This window comes from Stegodyphus dumicola, chromosome 7, assembly GCF_044657685.1.
Source record: "Stegodyphus dumicola isolate Sdum_Otavi_A_Nest chromosome 7, ASM4465768v1".
Taxonomy (NCBI): Eukaryota; Metazoa; Arthropoda; class Arachnida; order Araneae; family Eresidae; genus Stegodyphus; species Stegodyphus dumicola.
In genome coordinates, this window is record NC_140774.1 from 47,365,699 (window position 1) to 47,387,562 (window position 21,864).

Below are 21,864 nucleotides of genomic sequence, written 5' to 3' on the forward strand. Positions count from 1 at the left end.
ATTTTAGCAGTGGGATGGTGAAGCGAACTATTTTAGAATCATATTAATTTAGAAGAGGTGCAAAACAAAGGAGAGGAATTTGGACATAAAAATGGACTTAGAAATTTAATAAAAAGAAATTTTTAGGGAATTTTTACTTCGTAAACAGGCATCTCGTGTTTTCGGGTTGGTGTCATCATTAAAGCATAATTAATTATAAGAAAAGTAACGTTATGTAATTTGTAACATGGCTTATGTTAATTAACTAATTATTATTATTTTGATCTTTACTGTATCTATTTCTTCCATATTCCTCACCAAAATACAAATTAGTTTTGACTATATTTAAGCTGAGGATTTTGAATCAGACAAAGAGACCTTCTGTCACGAGCGTCTGCTGCTAGATTTTTTCCCAGCTCTATTTAAAAGTGATATTCCGGCTTTGGCTTTTCTCCAGTCGATGCTTTAAACTTACGCGCTCGTAAAATAACTGATAAATAAGGCACGGATCATAATAATCAGCAATATGATATTGTGTATGAGTAAGGTATCAGCCAATTAAGAGAAATTTGGTTCCATAGTCTTACAGTCTTCACAATTAAAAATAATATAGACCTGAATAATAGTCTTAACTTTCCCCACTGATTTCCAAGTTTTCTGAGAAATGACAGCTGCACTTTTATGATAAGTCATGAATTTGACCTCATATAACGAGATGGAATAAGCAACAACAGCAAAACTGAAACGCTTTTTATTTTTTCAGGGGTGGGGAGGATATTTAGTGGGTTTATTTTATGCCAGAAATACCTTCTGCTCGATTTGCCCAAACTTTTTTGGCAGTTTCTTTGTTCTACGCTATTATGCATTTTGTTTCCAATAGACTTGGCAAGAGCTGCCTTTACGCGAAAGATAAGATATTTATCTTTTCTGCCGTCTCGCAAATGTCATCAGTACTCAGAGAATTGCCCTTCAGTGAAGCATAACATATTTATATTTAAAAATTTGACTGATCTAAAAGCAAGAGCAGCATTTCTTGATAATTAAACCTTCAAAGAAGTGTATTGCTTTCGTTTGCTATGTAGAACCACATCCTGACAATCGTACCTTAAAAACTGGTGCACGAGATGGAAAACTGAATTTAAAAGAAGGCGTAAGCCGGTCGACAACAATAAGCGGGCGAGACAGCCAGCAGCAGTTAGCCTACAGGACAAGTAGCCGAGACGTACATTTAACCGATACAGGCAGTTAGCCGATAGGACATTTAGCCGACACGGACAGTTAGCTGACAGGACATTCAGCCAATATATGTATATAGTCGACACTGACAGTTACCCGACGGGACATTAGCCGATAAGAGATTTAGCCGACAGCAGATTTAACTGATACCGCGTACGTATAGACAAAAAAAAAAAAAAAAAAAAAAAAAAGACAACAAAGTTGCAAAAATCAGACAAGCAACAAAGTTTCAGTAAAACTTGTTCGTATTATCTGAAAAAAAAAAAAAAAAATGTTTCCGGTATACCCACCAAGAAGGTTTATGAACAAATACTATATTTTTGACTTAACTTAATATTAAAGAAACTAAATTATAAACAAGATTTTAAAATTAGATGCAAAAGCAAACTTATTTTGGAGTAGATTTCGAAATCAGTTCTGAGAGTAATCAAATATGCATCTCTATATTTCGTAAGTCGAAAGTAAATTTCAGCAGTCTGAAGGAAGATCGAAACGATTTTTTATGAAAAGAATGAGCGAAGCAAAATGAAAACAAATGTAACGTGATCCGTCAAGGAAGTAATGAAACGGGGAAAAGAAATCAGAGATTTGGAAACGTTGAAAAATTAGTGTCATTAACTAAGGAAGAAAATTTTATTTAAAGTGAAAAGGTTCAAAGAAGTCTAATCTGCTAACTGAAGAAGCTTTGCAGATAATTTTTGTAGAATCAAATTTAAATTATTATTGAGTGTTTAGCTGTGATTAGGCATAAAAATGTTATTTATTTCTCCTTTTCGAACATACGATTATGTTTCCTGACAAGAAATTTATAGCTATTTCAGTTTGACCGATATGTGTCAAATCATACTGACATAAGAAGCTAAAATTTCACAGATATTAAAAAGAGATAGATCTTAAAGAACTGAACAAGAAATTTTAGTGATATATTCAAAAATAAAAATATTTTTGAAAAGCTTCATCTCTGTTCGCGGCAGAAAGTCTTCTCTCAACGAAAACTGATATCGAATAATTAGTTTCTTAAAAAGCAAGTATTCTGAAAAGCAAATTTTAGGAGCACGATGTAAGTAATATTAAAAAGATGATATTTTTTATTTGGCAGAGTGATATGGTTTTGCACGAAGAGGCAAACAAATGAAAAAGAAATTACTGTAATCAATTTTAGTTCTAAATCAAGAATTATGATGAATATATGAAAAATTAAAAATCGAATTTTCAATTTCCACCTCCTGAAAATGAAACCCGTTTAACAAATGGCGACCATGTTTAAGAGGGTGTACTCCAACTGCGCTGATGAAAATCCCCCCCCCCCTCGTCCTGAGATAGTCCAACTGCGCCGATCAAAATTTCTTTCCCCCGTTGGCCACAGGGTTACAATTTTATTTTTCGAAGCCAACTGTAGCCAAGAGGAAAATAAAAATAAATAAATATATTTTTTATAAATGAATAGTGGATTTGTTGCCAATCTAGAGAAACTAAGCTTCGGCAACAACAAAGATAACGCCTTCTTTTATTATTATTGCGAATTAAGTCATGCTTAATCTTTCTGGAATTTATTTCAGGAAATAAGTGTTTAAGATTTCTAGAGTAAATTTCTTAGGGGTTGAAATTTAAAAAATACAGCAGAAATGAGAAGAGAATTTAGATCTCTTTCAAAAAGTTTTAAGTTTATTAAGCATTATATACCCTACACGGAGGACGCACTCCTTGAAACTGAAATACGGACATAGTGGCACAGAAAAATACTTTTTGAAAAGAATTATGTAGTAATGCATAAATGAAAGAAATTAAATAAAAACTATCAAAGAAAATATATAATAATTATTACGTCAAACACTCTCTTGACCGCAAGTGATAGAATTTTGTTTTCTCGTTTATCTTTCAGCAAAGTTTATACGATTAAATAATCACTTTCATTCGGGTAAAATTATAAACAAATGTAAATTATTATAGAAAACGCATAAAGTTAAACACTACAGTGTGAAAGGAAAATTCTGGAATAAAAATGTTAAGAAAATTAGATGAGAAATAATCCATAATTTATTGATATCCATATTTTTTTTTGGAAAAAGTTACACATAATTTGCATTGAGGTATCAATCACCGAAACCAAGTTAATTTCTTTCCTTATTTTTTCTTATCAGAGGGATTTGTAAAAAGACACGCTAAGATGAAAAATTTTGCAATATTTTTAAAGAATAAATTTTAAAAGTATTTTTACTTCATGAACTGAAATTTTTACTATACATTTTTACACAGTAAATAAGTACAAAAAAAGAAAGAGTTAGGGGATCACTGGGACTAGAAACTCGGGTCGAACTACCAATGTTTAGTGACTTTTCCGCTTGCTCATAAGACCTTTTGAAATTAGGCTGAACAGTATATTAAAGAAAACAGAAGATACAGCACACGTAAGAAAAAAAGTGGGCTGAATTAGAGATTTACATGTTTAATGAATAAGTTAAACTTACCTGTATGCCATTATGAAATATTAGGAAGTAGCATAAAAGCATGAATGAAGAAGGCAATGGCAACTAAATCATTCTAATCTAAATGTATAACATTATCAGTATCTGCTATTAATTTCAATACTGCTGAAAAAATTATAAATGAATTATATTATAAATCGTATGAACTCGTTGCATTATAAATTACAACAGTTAGAAATATTATTAGCGTGATTTAGCGACCAGCTTTGTTAACAAATAATTTCAAGTAACTAATTTTACAAATAAGTCAGCCAGAAACTAGATTAGAAAATAAGCTACATGCTGAAGATTAAGCTTTGCCAAGGTGTTAGAAACATCTTCTGTTAACTAGAGTTATGAAGCAAGAATTTGTAAAAATTATCATTTAAATATAAATTGGCATAAATACAATACAAATTATATAAATTTTACATGAAAACTTGAGTACAGTGCAACAATATGTGAAAAAGGAATGGATTAAAAGGGAGACTGAAAATCCCAGGATATGAATATAAGAGAGTTTGAATTTTTTTTTTTTTTTTTTTTTTGTTTGTGTTTGTGTGTGTGTGTTAATTATAAAAATTCTGATGACGCTCATAATTATCAATTTATTAATTAAATGTGTATTACAAATTAAATGTATACCAAAGTACATGAGGTGGAAAACAGAATAAATATTTTCTAGCATTGGAACAAGGATGTCAAACTCGCGGCCCACAACAAATATTTTTGCGGCCCGGCCAATATATCGGCAAATAATAATATATAATAATAAAATAACATATCGACGAAGAAAAAAATGAAATGTTTACTGCTAAGTAATTAACGATAATTTATTCAGTGTTGTTAGATTACTCACATCGAGCTGACACACACACTACTTAAATTACAAATGCGTGTGAGTAGCTTGCGTTCAGCTACCTTCGGCTTTTGGGGGACACATGCACTCAGAACTTGTACGCATCCCCCGATAGCCGAATGTAGCCGAACTCATGGTCTCAGTTTTCCAATCATAGTTTTGTACGATATATTGGTGCATGCATGTGCATGCACTTTGCTTTATTATTAATTATTACTTAATTCATATTGTTACGGATTTCATAGTTATTTATTTATTTAGTTTTTTTTATTTAGAATTGTAATTAGATTTGCATCATGTTGCCTTAGCAACGCAGACGATTTTTGAAAAGACAGCTGCGTTGGAAGGTTAAAAATAGAACAGCGCGTGCATTTAATACCTAATAAATAAATAACTCGTAATTGCTGTTGCCATCCACAAAAATCCAGATATTTATAGATGTTTCCAGTACATTCGAGAAATTAATTATAAAGCTTATAAAAGCCGAGAACAAACAACTCATCTCAGTAGTAGCTGTAGTTCTAGCGAACTGTTTGTTTACTTAATGCAGTGATTGATTTGTAGCGATTTCGCTGTGAGATAGAATTAGTTTGTCTGTTTTGAATTGATTTTTGCTAAACGTTTGACATTTTATGATATTGTTAGAATATTTTTGAAGAAATGTTTCAGCATTTTGATTTATCTCTTGTGGAAAGAATAAATTTTTGTTAACTTTTTAACGTTAACCGTGTTTATTCCAGCCCATTGTATTCAGTATGTCTATATCAAAACCAAGTGGTAGTAAAATTAAACAAAAAATCGCTGACGAACATAGAATATTCCAAGTAAAATGGGAATTAGAATATTTTTGCTGTGAAATAAAAGATAAAATAATCTGCTTGATATGTAATAATACTATTAATGTACCAAAGTTATATAATATGAAACGTCATTATGAACAACACAAATCGAAATATAACAATTACGAAGGATTAATGAGAGAAGAAAAGTTGAAAGAGCTCAAGTTAGGAGTGAAAAAGCAACAGTCCATGTTTAGTAAAGTATTGCAAGAAAGTGAAGGCGGCGGTACATGCAAGCTACGTCTTGTCCGAGTTGATAGCTAAACATTCGTTATAGAAAATAGTAAATAGTAAATAGCCTTTTACTGACGGTGATTTCATGAAGGAATGCCTAATGAAAGCTGGAGAAATTGTTTATCCTGGAAATGTGAAGGCTTTTCAATCAATTTCATTGTCTCGAAATACAGTTGAGGAAAGAGTTACTGATTTAGCCGCGAATTTAAGTGATCAGATCAAAGCAAAATCATCTAGTTTCGAAAGTTTCTCCATTGCCTGTGACGAGAGCACGGACATTAGTGGCAAAGCTCAATTAGCAGTGTTTCTTCGTTCTTGTGACAAGAATTTTAACATTTTTGAGGAATTACTGGAACTAATACCGATGCCTGGTACTACCACAGGTACAGATAGAAGCTAGGCCAGCACCTCCGTAGTACCACAGGTAATTGAGGTATTGCTGAACCTAGCTAACTGTTGAACATTCTACCCCAATTTTGAGGGAGAACATCCCGAGGGGTGGTCCGAGGTTCTCCCGCCCCTCTTTTTTTACCATCAACCACTTGGGAGGACTTTCTGAGATAAATGAGTTCTGGTATTAATAGTGTACACAAATCATATTGAGAAAAGACTGTCCTTGAAAAGTTCAACAACTGATGCTTCCAAAAGCAGAAATGTGAGAATAAATGTCTTTTCTAAGGCGGATGGTGTAATAAGCAAGTCTTTGGAGCTTCCGTCCATCAGCATTGCGTAGATAAATGAAGCTGTTAGAACATTAAAATGAAATAAAAAAAATAAAAAATAAAAAATAAATAAAAATAAATAATGAAAAATTTAAAAAAATAAAAATATATAAATAAAATAAAATAAGGTAAAGTAACATATGGAGATGAATAAGCATTAGATATGACAAATATCCAGTCCGAATCTTTGGATATGTATAAGAACGTCTCTGATTTTGGCCCTAAGGTGTCTGTTCTTTATGGCATATTTCTTAAATGGTATTAGGTTGTTGTTAGGCTTGATCAGATGTTTGCCGTCTGTTAGCTTACAGTCAAAAATGTAATGATCAGGGTCACCCCTTTCGCCATATATGCAGAGATCCGTGGGGCACATGCCTCTGTCATGGAAGTAGGTGGGGAAAGGACCGTGCCCTGTGATATACTGATTCAGAACATGGTCATAGTGTAGGTCCTCTTTGTCAGTTTTTGAGAAAAAATTGTGGACTCTTCTGCCTTGCAATGCAGAATCCCACTCTTCTTGCCACTTTGAGTCGACAATAGCATTCAGTGTAAATTTTAAATGGGACTTGGGCCACGGGACATGAATTACCTCACTGTTGATGTTAGTCGTTGCATCCTTTGCAAGGAGGTCAGCTGCCTCATTACCGTCGTTTCCGTTGTGGGCTTTCACCCAATTGAGGATAAACTGGATTTCTGGGTGGGCACTTACAGTATTTTGAATATCTTGAACCAGTTGGTTCTTATTGTTTCTGTCCTTCAGGGCATATAATGCAGATTGACTGTCTGAATAGATAGCTATTGTCCTGAAATTATTTGATATAGCTTTATTTACTGCAGATTGAATTGCTGACAGCTCAGCTTGATAAACGGAATTTTCTGGAGATAATTTTCCTTGCCATATTGTTGGAATAGAGGAAGAAGATTAGATTATTGATGCTGCGCCCACATCTCCGTGAATTTTAGAGCCGTCTGTAAATGTTCTTGGACATTCTTTACTACTGATTGCTGAAGCGTCCGTATTGATAATTAAATTACAATACTTTGCAGGATGGTAGGTCAATGGTATGGCTGGAGACTCATACTTTGAGGCAGAAAAGGTGGTGCCGTTCAGGTAAGCATCTTCTTTTAACTGGAGTACTCTGGCTTTTATTGAATCCTTCGTCGCAATTAAATGAAGGGGAGGAATCCCAGTAAGAACGCATAGAGAGGAATTAGCTGTCGTTCTGTAGGCTTTGCAAATGCTCAGGAGAAAAGGTCTCTGAATGGCGAAAAGTTTCCTTTTCTTCCTTTCTGTCATAGTCTCCGCCCAGATTGCAGCCCCATAATTCACTATACTTGAAATTACTGTTAAAAATAAAATTTTTTGAATATGAGGACGAAGTCCCCAGTTACTACCTTGCATTTTTCTGAAATTATAAGCGATTTGATTTGTCTTTTTCTGAGTCTCCGTGAGATGGTACATAAAATTAAGTTGGTTATCTATGTGGATACCCAGAAACTTCAGGACTTGAGTAATCTTAATTTTCTTTCCGTCCAGGTTGAAGGTGGGCTTTCTTGAGAGCTTTTGGCCTGGCTTGTTAAAAAGTATTGCCTTGGACTTCTCTTGCGAAATGCAGAGTTTCAACCTCTGGCATTCTATGTTAAACTGTTTGAGAGAACCGTTCACATTCCTTTCGAGGATGTCTGTAGTCCTACCACTAACAACCAACGCAGTGTCATCCGCAAACGCGAAGATCTTCGTATGATCGGGAAATTCATATTTTAAGACGTCATTAAAAGTGAGGGCCCAGAAATCAGCACTCAAGCAGGATCCTTGGGGACATCCTCTAGTAAATTTTTTGCTGGTTATCATGTTTTTATGAATGAATATGCTTTCTCTATTATGAAAGTAATGAATGAGGATATTGAGAAGATTAGAGGGACAGTTGGCTTTATTAAGTGCATATAATACTGAAGGCCACCATATTGAGTCGAAGGCACTTTTTAAATCAACACAAATAAGTGCACAATGTTCACCTTTTGATTTATTATGTTGGATTTGCTTCAGTATTTTGTCAATTGCATGAATAGTGCTTGAGTTGGCTTTGAATCCGTATTGGTGTTTACTGATTGTTTGATTTTTGATAAAGTGATATCTCAACCGCCCGGCAATAAGTCTTTCTAGAACTTTTCCGATGGCGGGCAGCAAATTTATTGGCCGAAATGCAGAAGGATCTTCGGGGTTCCTATCCTTCTTCTCGAAAAGTATAATTTGTCCTTTCTTCATGTTATCGGGAAAGGTCGACAATTCTAAGCATTTATTGAAGAAATTAAGAAGGATTCTTGGGTCATGATTGTGCATAATTTTTAGAATTTTGTTGTTTATAGAGTCGGGGCCCGGGGCTTTCTTATTGTTGAGGTGCTTGATAATATTATTAATTTCTTATAGAGTGAAGGGGGAGTCTTTTGAGCCATTTTGTGAGAAATTGGAAAGTCTCATCTCTCTCTGCTCGGGTGTGTCATCTTCTGAATTGTCATCCATGAAGATAACGTCAAGGATTTGGGTTGCTGCTTCTTGCGATAGAATCTGGGAATCAGGAATACTCTTGTTGTTGCTTGCGTGATCTTTGTTGGGAAGCGTAATTTTTTGTGAGAACGAAGAATTTCCTAGTTGCCAATTTATGGAGGATGCCATACGAAGGCATACGTATCTTTATTTTGAGAACAAAATTTTTTCCACGAGGTTAATTTAGCTTCCATAATTTTCTTTTTGTAAATCCTTCTTTGCTCGTTGTATCTTGCGCATGCAGCATTCCTAGAATTGTCGTCCAGTGTAGATTTTATTTTCCTCCTTAAGGCTTTAGTTTTGTGTTCCTCTCTGCCCTCAACTCTTTTGTCCACCAATTTTCAGTGAATTTATTTCTTGGAGCTCTAATTTTAAAGCTCTGTTGGGATATTCTTTGTATGACTGAGAAAAAGTTGCTGGAGATTTCATTTAATTGGTTGCGATCCCTGCAGTAGTTTATGCCGTTCAAAATGAACGTTTTTTTTTTAGCAAGGAGGTTTTTAAATTTCTTGATGCCAGATTCAGTTATGTGAAAACATTTCGTGCTGGTACTAGAAAAAGTAAGATCAATCTCAAAGATCAATCTCAAAGTGAATGAACTTATGATCCGAATTATTTTCCTCGTCCAGTATCTTCCAGTTTTTAAGAAAGGTGCTGGCATTTGTGCTTGAAAGGGTCAGGTCAGGCCATCCTTTACCTGAGCATGTTTCGAAGGTAGGCCCTTGTACGGTGTCGTTGTGAAGGACGAGAGATTTGGCAGCTATGAAATCTTCTACTTGTTCGCCTCTAGAATCTGATTTTGGATATGCCCATTGCACGCAATGGGCATTCATATCCCCACCGATAAAGTGATGTGCGGTCGGAGCACTCTGAATTATATTGTCAAGGTGTATAAGATTTCTTTCAATTTCTTCTGCGGGCGAACACTAGCAAGAAGAAATGCATAGTTGCACTGTACCTGAATTAATTGAGATAGATATGTCCCTATCAATTTTGCATACAGTAGGGTCTAGTTGTTTGTTCGTTAAGACAATGCATGCTCTGGGGTTTTGTTTCTGGACTGGAAAATCTTTGCTTAAGTTTTTATATAAAATATTCCATGATAATAAAAACCCTCTTATCTCTCCTTTCACGCTGTATGGCTCCTGGATTAGTAAGATATCGTAATCGGATTCTGAGACGAACTGCACAAGTAAAGATGTGGCTTCCTTGCATCTCCTAAGATTACACTGAAGGCAGTTAAGGTTCTTGAGAATCTGTGAAGTTTTAATTAGCATTGAAGGATTTGTGGAAAATGAGGCATCCATAAAAATACTTTGCAACATGAAAAATGAGAAAAAGAGAAGAGTAACTAAATAAATCAAAGGCTAAATTGCGTTGATGAATCGAAATGAAGTACAATTTAGACTATTTGATAATTAGTGATAGCTTTAATTTTTTCAGTTTCTCTTTTGTACAGAGGGCACTGAGGTGCATATGCTGCATTCTTGTAATTAATGTTTGTGCCATTTGCGTTGTTGTACAATCTGCAGTTAATGCAGTTAGGTATCTCGGCTCCGCAATCTTTTATTGAGTGATTGCCTCCACAGAATGCACAATAAGATTTAAATTTGCACTTGTACTACCACAGGAGAAGATATATTTACTTGTGTTTTTGGACTTCTGCAGAAATACAATCTACCTTTGGCAAAATTAAATTCTGTACTACAGATAGCGCTCCATCAATGACCGGGAAAAACAAGGGCTTCGTAGCATTACTAAGAAAGAAACTTAGTGAAATTCACGGTTCAAACATTCATCATATGCATTGTATTATACATCAAGAAGTTCTATGCACGAAAGTAATAAATATGGAGAATGTTTTGTCATATATAAAAAAAGTTATAAATTTTATAAGATCTCAAGGTTTAAATCAGCGTCAATTCACTGCTTTCTTAAGTGAGTTAGATAGTGAATATTCGGGTTTGTCCTACTATACCGAGGTACGTTGGTTATCTTGCTCCAAAATTCTCAAACAATTCTGGGATTTGAAAGAAGAAATATGTCAGTTTTTAAAAACGAAAAATCAAGACGTAAGTTTGTTTTACGATCCAATATGGATACAAGATTTATCTTTCTTGGTTGATATAACCAAACACTTAACCGATTTAAATTTATCGTTACAAGGAAAAGATCATATCATTACGAACATGTTTGACACAATTAAAGCATTCAAATGTCAACTAGTTCTTTGGGAAAAACAATTTAAAAATGAAGATTTGACGCACTTCCCGACGTGCAGCATGAACAAATCAAGTTTAGATGATACTTGTTCGTATAAAAATTCGCAGAAAAAATTGCAAATTTAACAACTGAATTTGAAACGAAGTTTAATGTTTTTAGTTCCCTCGAAGACAATTTTTTTTTTTTTTTTTTTTTTTTTGTTTTCTTCGATTTTTCTCAATAAGTATTGACTTAGTACCCAGCCATATGCAAATGGAGGTGATCGAGATTCAAAGCAACTCAAATTTGAAAGCAAAATTCATTGAAGTGGACGTGCCTGAATTTTACAAATATTTACCAGCCAGGTTTGAAAATACTCGAAAATTCGCATATGAAATTATTTCCATGTTTGGTAGCACTTATCGGTGCGAGCAGTTATTTTCAGTCATGAAAGGTAATAAGTCTCCTATTAGAAACCGTATTAATGATGCTCACCTTGGGTCAGCGTTGAAAGTTATCACTGCAAACAAAATTTCTCCCGAAATAGGAAAGATAATAGCAGAGAAGAGATGTCAAGTATCAGGACGTAAACATTAAATTTTTCTTGTTCTTTTCTATATAAATATATATATATATGTTTATTATTGTATTATTCGAAATAAATCTACGTTTCTATAAATATTGATTTCTTTCTTTTTCTTTTTTTTTTTTTTTTTTCCCGGCCCGCCTAAAGTTAAACCTTGTTTGTTTGGCCCAAGTGTACCTATGAGTTTGACATCCCCGTATTAGAGTATGGAATTTGTTAAAAGTTCGTTTCTAGTATTAAATATAATAAAGTTCGTTTCTAGTATTAAAATATGGAATTTGTAACAAAGTTAAATAACCTTAAAATAACTTCAATGATTAAAAATGGAAAGCTTAATACGGGAATATATTGCAATAATATTAATGTGAATTTAGAACGACTTAAGAAGTCCAATTTTTAGATTTAATAAAGATAATTTTTATAATTAAACTAGAACTGTTTACCTAAAATGGTAAATTTGAAAGTTAAAACCATTCTGCTGTCTTAGAAGATTTGTTAATATTTATCTAGACAAGAAACTTATTTAAGGTGAGTTACAAATCCGAAATTTGATACGTTGATTATGTATCAGTTTTGTGTATGTCATTAATCTATCAATTTTACTATTCAAAACTGATATATATATATCAGCGACTAAAATCTACAATTTGGAAAGTTTTTAATTCTTACAGAGAATAAAAAAGATCTGGCTCATCATTCCTTTAAGCATCATAAAACTTTAAAATGAGTGTAAAAGAAATTTATTTTTTAGCACACGCCAGACTTTAAATTAATATTTGTTTTACATGCACAATTTTTACAATATTGATAAACGAAAATAAAGGCTTGCAGTCTCAATAGAATGTCCCATTAATGGCGATAAACGACTTCTTGTAGCACCCAATCTTCTTGGAAAGAAATGGGGGACAGGAAACGTCGCGCAGTTCGTGGATTAAAAAAGAGGGGGACGGGGATTTTCGATCAAATCTGGCGCAGTTCGTACCCTACCGTTTAAGAGATCAAAACATGCCTATAATCTAATAAAATGTAATTTTCTTATGGTATTGAGTAAATTATGAAAGTTTTTTATGAAATATAAAGCCAGAGCTACTTATGAATTCAGTAAAATACGAGGCATGTGTTACCAATGGAAAATATGAACCACCTTGTACAGGAAATTATTAGAAATACTAAAAAACAAGATGTTTAACACTGAATATTTTCTAATGGCATTACAAAAATTGAGTTCTTTTATTTTACAGTTATATTCGTTACATTTTGTTCAAGCAATTTTAACAAATCGCTTGAGGAATTGTTAAAAAAAATAAATAGCTTTTTTGAAGCTACCAGCCTTCTAACAAACCGAAGACATATTCCTTCTAAAAAGTACAGGCTGTATAAATCTAATAATTTTATTGTGTTGACATATATCACCCGAACTAAAAAAAAGCTTTGAAATTCTCGTAACAGAACATGAATTGTATGCATGAAACAAGAAATTAAACAGTTTTCTATAGCTAGTCACAACTGGACACATAATCACAGTATTGACATTCGATCTATAAAAGTTATTCGTAGAGCTTTTAGTTAGTAAATTGGATTTCTTTGAAACTTTTCACTTTAGTAAAAATTTTTCTTCTTTATTTACTGAAATTAACTTTTTAATGCTTTCAAAATTCTGATATCGCTTTTCAATGTTTCATTAATATTTTCTGTGACAGATCACGTTGCATTTGTTTTCGCTTTGCTTCACTCATTTCTTTCCATATAAAATCGTTTCGCTCTTCCGACTGCTGAAATTGTCTTCCCCCTTCTGAAATATAGAGACCGGGCCATCACCGGCTCAGCGGTAAAGTCGCTGAACGTTAGTAGTACGAATCTGGACTGGAATCTCAGCGAACGGGCTGGCTGCATGGGCGTTTTTATGTGAGCCAATTTCCCTTAGAAAGTCATCCACGAAGGTATCCAGGCATTAGCCCCTTAGGCAGATATCCCTCAGGTGCTTTGCCATAATCAAATAAACCAAACCGAAATACACAGACGTATTTCTGATTACTCCCGAAAAACTTATTTCAAAATCTACGCCATAATAAGGTTGCTATTGCGTCTAATTTTAAAATTCATAACTTAAATTAACATTAAATAAAGTAAAAATATGGTATTTATTCATAAATCTTCTCACTAAGCATACCGAAAACAACCTTTTTCTTCGGATAAATATGGATGAATTTTACTAAAGATTTTCGCACTTTCTTTTTATCTATATGTACATGTTGCCAGATAAACATGCGGTTGGTTAAATGTCTTGTTGGCTATCTGTCTCATCTCTGTCGGTTAATGTCTTGTCCACTAAATGTTCGTGTCGGTTAAAAGTCCTGTCGGCTAAATGTCCGTGTCGGCTAAATATACGTATCGGCTAAAAACTCTGTCGGCTAAATGATTGTGATCTAAGTGTCACGGACAACCAGCAAAATTTAAATTAGTAAACTGAATCTGTTGGTTACCAGTTAAGAAGCTGAGGAAATTAAAATAATGAAAGCAATTATTAATAAGGAGACTTTATTTTGCATTAATTAATAATGTTTTTAATTGGTATAGATTAAAATACATGGATTTTAATATCTATGTATAGAAAATATATGTCTCTAATAAATCAGTTTGGATCGAATTTAAGGTAATAAGCAGGGAGCGTATATGCAGCGTTTATTCATGAACACATAAGACGAAGTAGTCTGATTTATTAAAGATTAATTTCATTTTCTACATGGTATCTACTTCACGGGAATCTTACAAATCGAAACAATCTGCAGACTTATACATTTGCTTTGCTATATAAATGATAATTTTTAAAAATATTTGCAGCTTTTCTATCACTAATAAAAGGTGTTTTTAACTCATCTATATGTTATATAATCGTATGGGAACATTTTGTTTTAATTTTTTATGACATTTTACACTTTTTAGACGCATTTTAATTTTTTGAAATTTGAAATGATGCATTTTTCTTTGGAGTATTAGTCTCTCATCTGAAATTTTCAGATCATAGTTTTCTATAAAAAAAAATTTTTTTATAATTCCTCATATTACCGCAATTTAAAATTACTTATAATATATACAACTCATAATTCTGAACCCTTGCAGTATTACTTTAACTGTTTAACTCGTTTTCTGATATCGTATATTACATATCTAAATGCAAAATCATTTGGTCTTTTCATTAACAAAATTGTTTAAAAAAGGTCACGCAACATTAATTTTGATAATGAGCTAGTGGAAAAAAGTACAGTAGAAACCAAAAATGGACAATACACACTCAAAGAACTAAGTTTGCTCTCGTTAGAAAATTTCACAATATGTAAAATATATATTATTTTAAAATACTTTTATTAGTCTGTTGTTCCGAATCGGTGTCTTTAGTATTGTTGTTATCATTATTTTAGCATTAACTAGTTGCTGAAAATAATGGTTATCTCTTTGCTCGTAGTTACGATATTCATTAGAAAAAGGAAACCCATAGAAATGTTTGCGGATATGAATTACAGACGTAAACAAGGTATTTACGAACCAATGCTTTTCAAGCGAAACGAATAATTCTAAAAGGAAGAAACGAACCGGGGGGGGGACCTGTATACAAAAAAATGAAAAGTATAATATTCTGTTCTTACCGCTGATTTAAAACATAATAAAAAAAAAAAAGCATTCGTAAATAAAAATATGCGTAAACACAGTGATCAGGTCACTTTCAGAAGGAAAAGAACTATTTCTGTTCATTACATGAAAAAGAAACGTTCGTCAAACCTAGTATTTAACCCAATAAAGACCCAATAATTTCTGTAATGCGCTTGACCTAAATAGGCATTTACTGCCGCAGTAGATGTCTATTTCTAAGGGCATTGTCTGAAACAGTTCCATTTCATTGTCCATCAGAAAGAAATGGAAGTACTTGGGCCGTACGTATATCCTGTCATTTTGACTGGTTTGCTTCCTTGTGTAATAAAATACGACATGAGATTGCTGTCTGCCTAAGGGCGGTAATATCTTCTTAGAGAAGTAGCTAATGTAAGCTGGCTCACATTCGTGTGGGAGAAAATACGAAAACGCTCATGCAGCCATCTCTTTTTCATTTTTTTTTTTCATTTTATTCCTTTTCATTTTCATTTATGAATTCCTGATGCAAGTGTTCATGAAAATGATCGATTAGACATACTATAAATTAAACATACTTTACTTTAAATTGATTGGATCTAATGCTAAAACAGAATGACTTTGTATCAAGTTTCATATTGAATGGCGTTTTTAAATATATTCACTCCTGTAAATGAAACCTTATCACCATTAAGGAACCATGCGAACAAATTGATACTTAAGCGCATGCACAGCTAGGTATGATATTCAAATGAATAAAATTTGAAAGCGTTAGCAATGACTTCGGTTAAATAGCATTCTCTAATCTATTGTATTAGCCATAGAAATACAAGACTGAAAGTTAAAAGCGGGGTTTTCCATAATCAGTTAACGGTAGTTGTTTCATGAGAAGTCTTATACATCTCATTGAGAGTTACTTATCCTGTACCTTAAAAGTTATAGAGTCGAACGTATTTATAACAAAATCAGTTATAAAGAATTTAGTTTAATTTCCCATGATTTTACTTTTTTAGAAAAGAAGAGTAAAAAGGTAGCAGAAAATAAATTTAATCCAATTAAATTTACTTTTATTGCAAAATGTTCTATAAGCCCTTCACTTATATATCTTCTGCAAACTCCGCCAGCAGGAAGCATTATACTCCTCCTTATAGTACATGTCAAATAATGTTTTTATACGGTTTAATTTACATCTATTTATATTTTTTTGTATCAAAATCTTCCAATCAGTTACTGACGAAGTGAGTCAGTAACTAACGGACGTGACAGACAGAAGTTCGACAGAAGTGATGTCGAACCGATTTCCGCGAAATTTTGCAGGCATGTGTATTTTTTTATGTATATATATAAATGCAATGCTTTAAAATTTGATGTAGATATTTTTTCTTTAATATTAAAGCGAATTTTTAAGGATTTTTTATCGTAACTTTATATAAAGTTCCGCAGTTTTTGCAGATCAGAAAATAATCTTGCAACTACATTCGTTTCGTATCTCTATTGTAATTCATAGATTTTAGCAGTTTTCAGAATATTAAAGATGGACTGCTAGAAAGTGTGACTTTTAGCATTAAAGGGTTTTTTAATGCAAGTTTCCAAAGATAAACTCAAATAAACTTAATATAATCTCACACCATTAGGTATATCAGAAGATTTTGTACGATAGGAGAGCTATACGTCGTTCCTATACCGATTAGAGAAAATAACTTTCCTTTGTTCTATACCCAGTGATTTTCCTTGCGACTTTTTTATTACATTCCCCTCCTTTCTTGGGTTAATAAGGATAGAACAAAACACGTATACATAAAAGTGCTTTAAATTACACCGTCTTAGTTAAGAACACTAAAAAGCAAAAATTAATTTATAATTCTTTCAGTCATGGCATTATTCTTGAATAAAAATAAAAGAAACTAAAAATAAAATCTTTGGATTCCCGTAATAAATGAGCTGAGACATTAACAATATTTTAAACAGCAATAGAAGCGATAGCAGAGAAATGAATATTTTCAATTGAATTTCTGTTTGACGCTTTTGATTTAAAATCTGCTGCTAACTTAAAGATTTCACTTTGAGCCAAATATAACTAAGAAAGTTGTGAAAGGTAATTTTTTTAACATTCCCCTTTTAAAGAATTTACTAAAACCATGCAATTTGAAAAGTTTTTTCTTTTCTTATGTAAAGAAATGATATATGGAAAAGATATATGGACACATCGAAGGATAAAACAACAAACCAGTGTTAAATCACTTCCTGGGAAAATAAAATCCATACACATGATGATTCTTCGGAAATTGATAAACAAGGCAAAACAAAGGAGAGATTTAGAAACCGAAATGGCAAGACTTGTCACGACGCGATGCGTAAAATGTTTCATTTCTCTTCCACGTGCCCTCGTGCACAGTCGAATTTCGGACTGCAGTTATTCGGAAAAGCATGAAACCTTTCAAATTTAATTAATCTGTTGCTATTTAACCGACTAAGGTGATTTAAAAACAACAAATTTAGTTTTTATTAACTTAAACCTCTATTTTATTTTTAGTAATGTATATGTAATTGATATATATCAAAACATCTTAATTCATAACATATCCAAGTGATAAATTTTATGAACAGTTGTTGCTTTGTTGACATTAAAAAAAAACGATTATAATGCCATATGTTATGCAGCTAATACAAGATCATTTCTTTATCTTTCTTTGTTTTTCTTATAAATTTTTATGTTGTTTTATTATGCTCTAATTTTTTTTTAAATATGTTTTAAAAAAGGACGAATTAAAATTTTTAGAAGTAAACGTATCTCTGACATCATTATAATAAGAAATTTTCATCCCGCAATTTTTTTTTTAATCTTGGTTTTTGTGCTTAAAAATACTGCTTCATTCAGGTCATTGCATTCAGTACAAATATCTGAAAAGTTACATCATACGTTAGACTGCTGGTTGTGGAAATAAGTCCCACAGTTTTCATGGCTAATAAAAGTAAGAATACCTATCACGAAGGCGCATCCTTTAATGTTTTTCTCAAAAACTGTTAGTGTTAAAAAAAGAGTTCATGTGTCTGGTGTGATTTCACCTTCTTAAACTTATATAAAGGAAAACAGTGTTTATATTATATATAGATATATATATTTAATTGATGCAATTTAAAATGTACTTAATGAATAAAATATACAATTGATAATTTTTATAAGCATTCGCAGTAAGATTTTAATTAATAAATTATGCTATTTTTCATATATTACGTACTCTGCACAAAAAAAAAAAAAAAAAAAAAAAAAAAAAAAAAAAAAAAAAGGGAGTTTATATCATACTTAGCAAGGACGAATTCAAATATAAACAAGAATCGTTACAAAGAAAAAAATATTCCAATGAAAGAAAGAGAAGCATAAAACATTGAGACTGTGAAACACACCGATATGGTATAGAATTTCCCTTAACATGCACTCCATTAAATGTACTTCCTAAATTTGTACGCTTCAACGAATCACTGAATAATAAAACGGGGGATGAGACAGAAACGTCCTTTCCCATCTGCCTGTAAATCCAGAATTTGTGAACGAATGCCTGAAATCACCGCGTTCTAAAAAGGAGAGGACTCACCGAGCTAACTTTGGCGTAGGCGCTGTCCGATCTCCGCCTCGACTTCATCGCTGCCACTTTCACGACTCTACGGTTAGTGGGTCAGCAGTCACTTTTTGGTAAAACACAACTATCGGTGTTCGCACCGCCGACTATCCGGTTCCTGTTAATGGGAGCACATACTGTAGAAGGTGAAAATTCCCGCCTCCCCAGCTGTCTTCGACTCATTTAACGTGCTCTGCCTTTTACTTAAGCTGTCCAGTAATAAAGAAGGGTATTTTCTAGGAGATTATATACATTTTTTAAGGAATAATTTTCGACGTTACGAACGCACTTTCATCAACACTTTTGGGGTCGTTATGTTAGGCTACTATAATATTTACCATCTATGCCACCTGTAAGTGATCAGTTGACAGATTTTTTCCATTTGACACAATTAATTAAATATCTTTCAAATTATAACTGCTCAACAAATTGAACTGGTTTATAAATAAATTTATTTAATGTAAATATTTTATGTTAGTTTAAGGTTAAAAACTTTCTCAAATGCTTACATTATTACATTAAGTTACATTGTAAGGTTTTATATTTATTAAGCCATTATCGTATTGTTTTAATCTTTACTGTTATTTCTACTTTCATCGGCTCCCACCAGGTTGTAAATTAGATAAGGCATATATAAGAATAGAGGCCTTGAAATTCGGAGTGAGTTTTTGGCAGCGAAGGATGATATTAGTACTACTTTTGGCATAAATCTTAGTAAATCGGCTTTACTCTTTTACTAACTGTATTTGCTCGCATATTTAGAAGGTTTGAGCCAAAGATTATCGTAAGTTCTTACCATGTAAACTGCATACATTAACTATTTAAGTCTTATTTTCATATTTGCGATGTGTAAGATCCTACAAGGAGCGGTGACTGTTTTTATGATACGCCAGCTGTGTAGTAAGGTGATTTTACAATAATCTCTCGCGTTATTACTGTAAAAAGGTTATCGAGATTATTGTAAATACTCTTTTACAATAAAAAGGTTTATTTTAAATTTTCTTCTGAGTAATTGGTTATTTCGCCAGAAGTCTAAGACGGGGCAATCAGTCGCCTGACTGTTTGCAAGGAACCAAAGTTATATTGCGGTATTTTTAAGTTTTTAAGTAACATTATAATGCATTTATCGTCTATCAGACTGACTAGCTACTGAGTGAGGCGTAAGAAGGTTAACGTATTTTCTATATAGCCTTACATATATCTGTTTTACAGGATTGCAATTTAGCACAATATAAGGTCTTTACTTTCCACCTTAACCAGCCTGCAACTGTTTAACAAACGAATAATTTATTGGCAACAAAGAGCCTCACCAGGGGTCGAGTAGTTAAGGCCACCAAATACTGATAGTTTGACGCAAATTCCAACCTAGGCGAATGGGCTGGTTGCATATTTGGTTTCAATGGATTTACCCGTGGATGTGTAATATGAATACGAGTCATTTTCTCTTAAAATTATTCCACAAAGGCATCTCTCCTCTTAAGCAGAAGGCCCTCATGTACTTTGCCATGTTCAAATAACTTAGCCCAACCTAACGGCAGCAAAGGTATTTTTTGGTAATTTCTGCGATTTCTTCTTTCTGCGACATGACGCACAATTTATTCTCATCTCGTAGATAAACGGTGAGTTTGACCTTAGTTTTATTTTAATAATTTATCTTAATATACTATAGCCCCCCCCCCTTACTGGTGACAGTAGGTCCCTGACGACCACGATAGCATCCCTTCTTTTACGCAGATAGCCCTCGAACCATTTGCCAGTAAACCAAACCACTAACGACCAACAGCTGTGAAGGCTATCATCTCGTTTAATTTTAACACTCTATTCTGATTAAGGAATGACTGAAAATTCAGAACACCATTGTGTAAATTTTAATCAACAATAAGAGAAGGAAATGAAAAACCTCAATGCATTTAATTTGCAAAGGTAATAAAAGAATCATTTCACAGTAAGACTCTAGAATGCAGAAGAAGAAGCCTCAAGCCCTTCCTTCTTCTACCTTTAGTTTCTTTTATAGGCTTTTGACCATTGTAAAAGAACGATAACTCCTTGTCAAGGCTATTCCCGTCTTCATTTCACATATTCGCGTTTCCGCGCTTTTTCTTGATTGATTTTGTTGTTTGTAGATGGATTAGTTTACGTTAAAGAAAAACAATGAACGCACAGTTCATTGTTTAAAAATTAGTGGTTGGCAAACGTCCAACAAATACGCCGCAGTTTTTATTTTGTCCGAGTGGATTCAATGCTGTTATTTAAGTTACTTATTTCATTTCTCTTTCAATAAGAATCAACGAAATATATCCACATTACAGATTTATTCTTCTTATTATTTATTTCAGTTAAAATAATACTGTTTTTGGATGCATTATTGTCTGTTCGGTTTTATATTATTACTACAGCATTCAAATATATTCAAACATTTAAATTTTACAATTCTTTATACTACACCATATTTAATGACCTTGGATATCTCTCTACACCTCTCTACACTGTAGGGGAATACAAATCTTGGGAGTCACATGTGTGTCTGTGAGTAATTAATACGCAAGTAGGAAGTGTCTCAGTCCCTCTACTAGCAGTCAATTTTCAAGTACCATAAAAGGCTTCAGTTATTCAAATACTTCGATTCGTATTGTTTTCCGTATTTTCTGCGCACTTTGGTCAAATTAGTAAACTCGAAATTACTTCTATCCACTAAACACTTATCGATTAAGACACAATAGCACGCCGAATAAATACTAATACAGAAATCAAACAACAAAAATCAGCGTTAATTTTCAAAATGTTCACAGGACTAGTTTCGATGGTTTTTACCGAACCACCATCCTCAGCTGCAGCTGAGGATGGTGGTTCGGTAAAAACCATTGAAATTATTTCTGGTTTTGCAGCTGAGGATGGTGGTTCGGTAAAAACCATCGAAACTAGGCCTGTGAAAATTTTGAAAATTAACGCCGACTTT

The 21,864-nt window shown here is 33.0% G+C and overlaps 1 protein-coding gene across 2 annotated transcripts in view; it reads right to left on the minus strand.

The window, feature by feature from the left end:
- The window catches only part of LOC118181212 (glucose transporter type 1-like), a 289,653-nt gene that overhangs the window by 170,680 nt on the left and 97,109 nt on the right, over positions 1-21,864 (minus strand). The window contains exon 1 of one of the 2 annotated variants that reach the window (XM_035350291.2): positions 18,885-18,966. The exons of the other annotated variant lie outside the window; for it this stretch is intronic. Within the exon in view, the coding sequence (XP_035206182.1) occupies positions 18,885-18,932 (48 nt within the window). The 5' untranslated portion in view covers positions 18,933-18,966. Of the gene's footprint in view, positions 1-18,884; positions 18,967-21,864 lie in introns of those variants that run through there. 2 annotated transcript variants of the gene reach the window in all.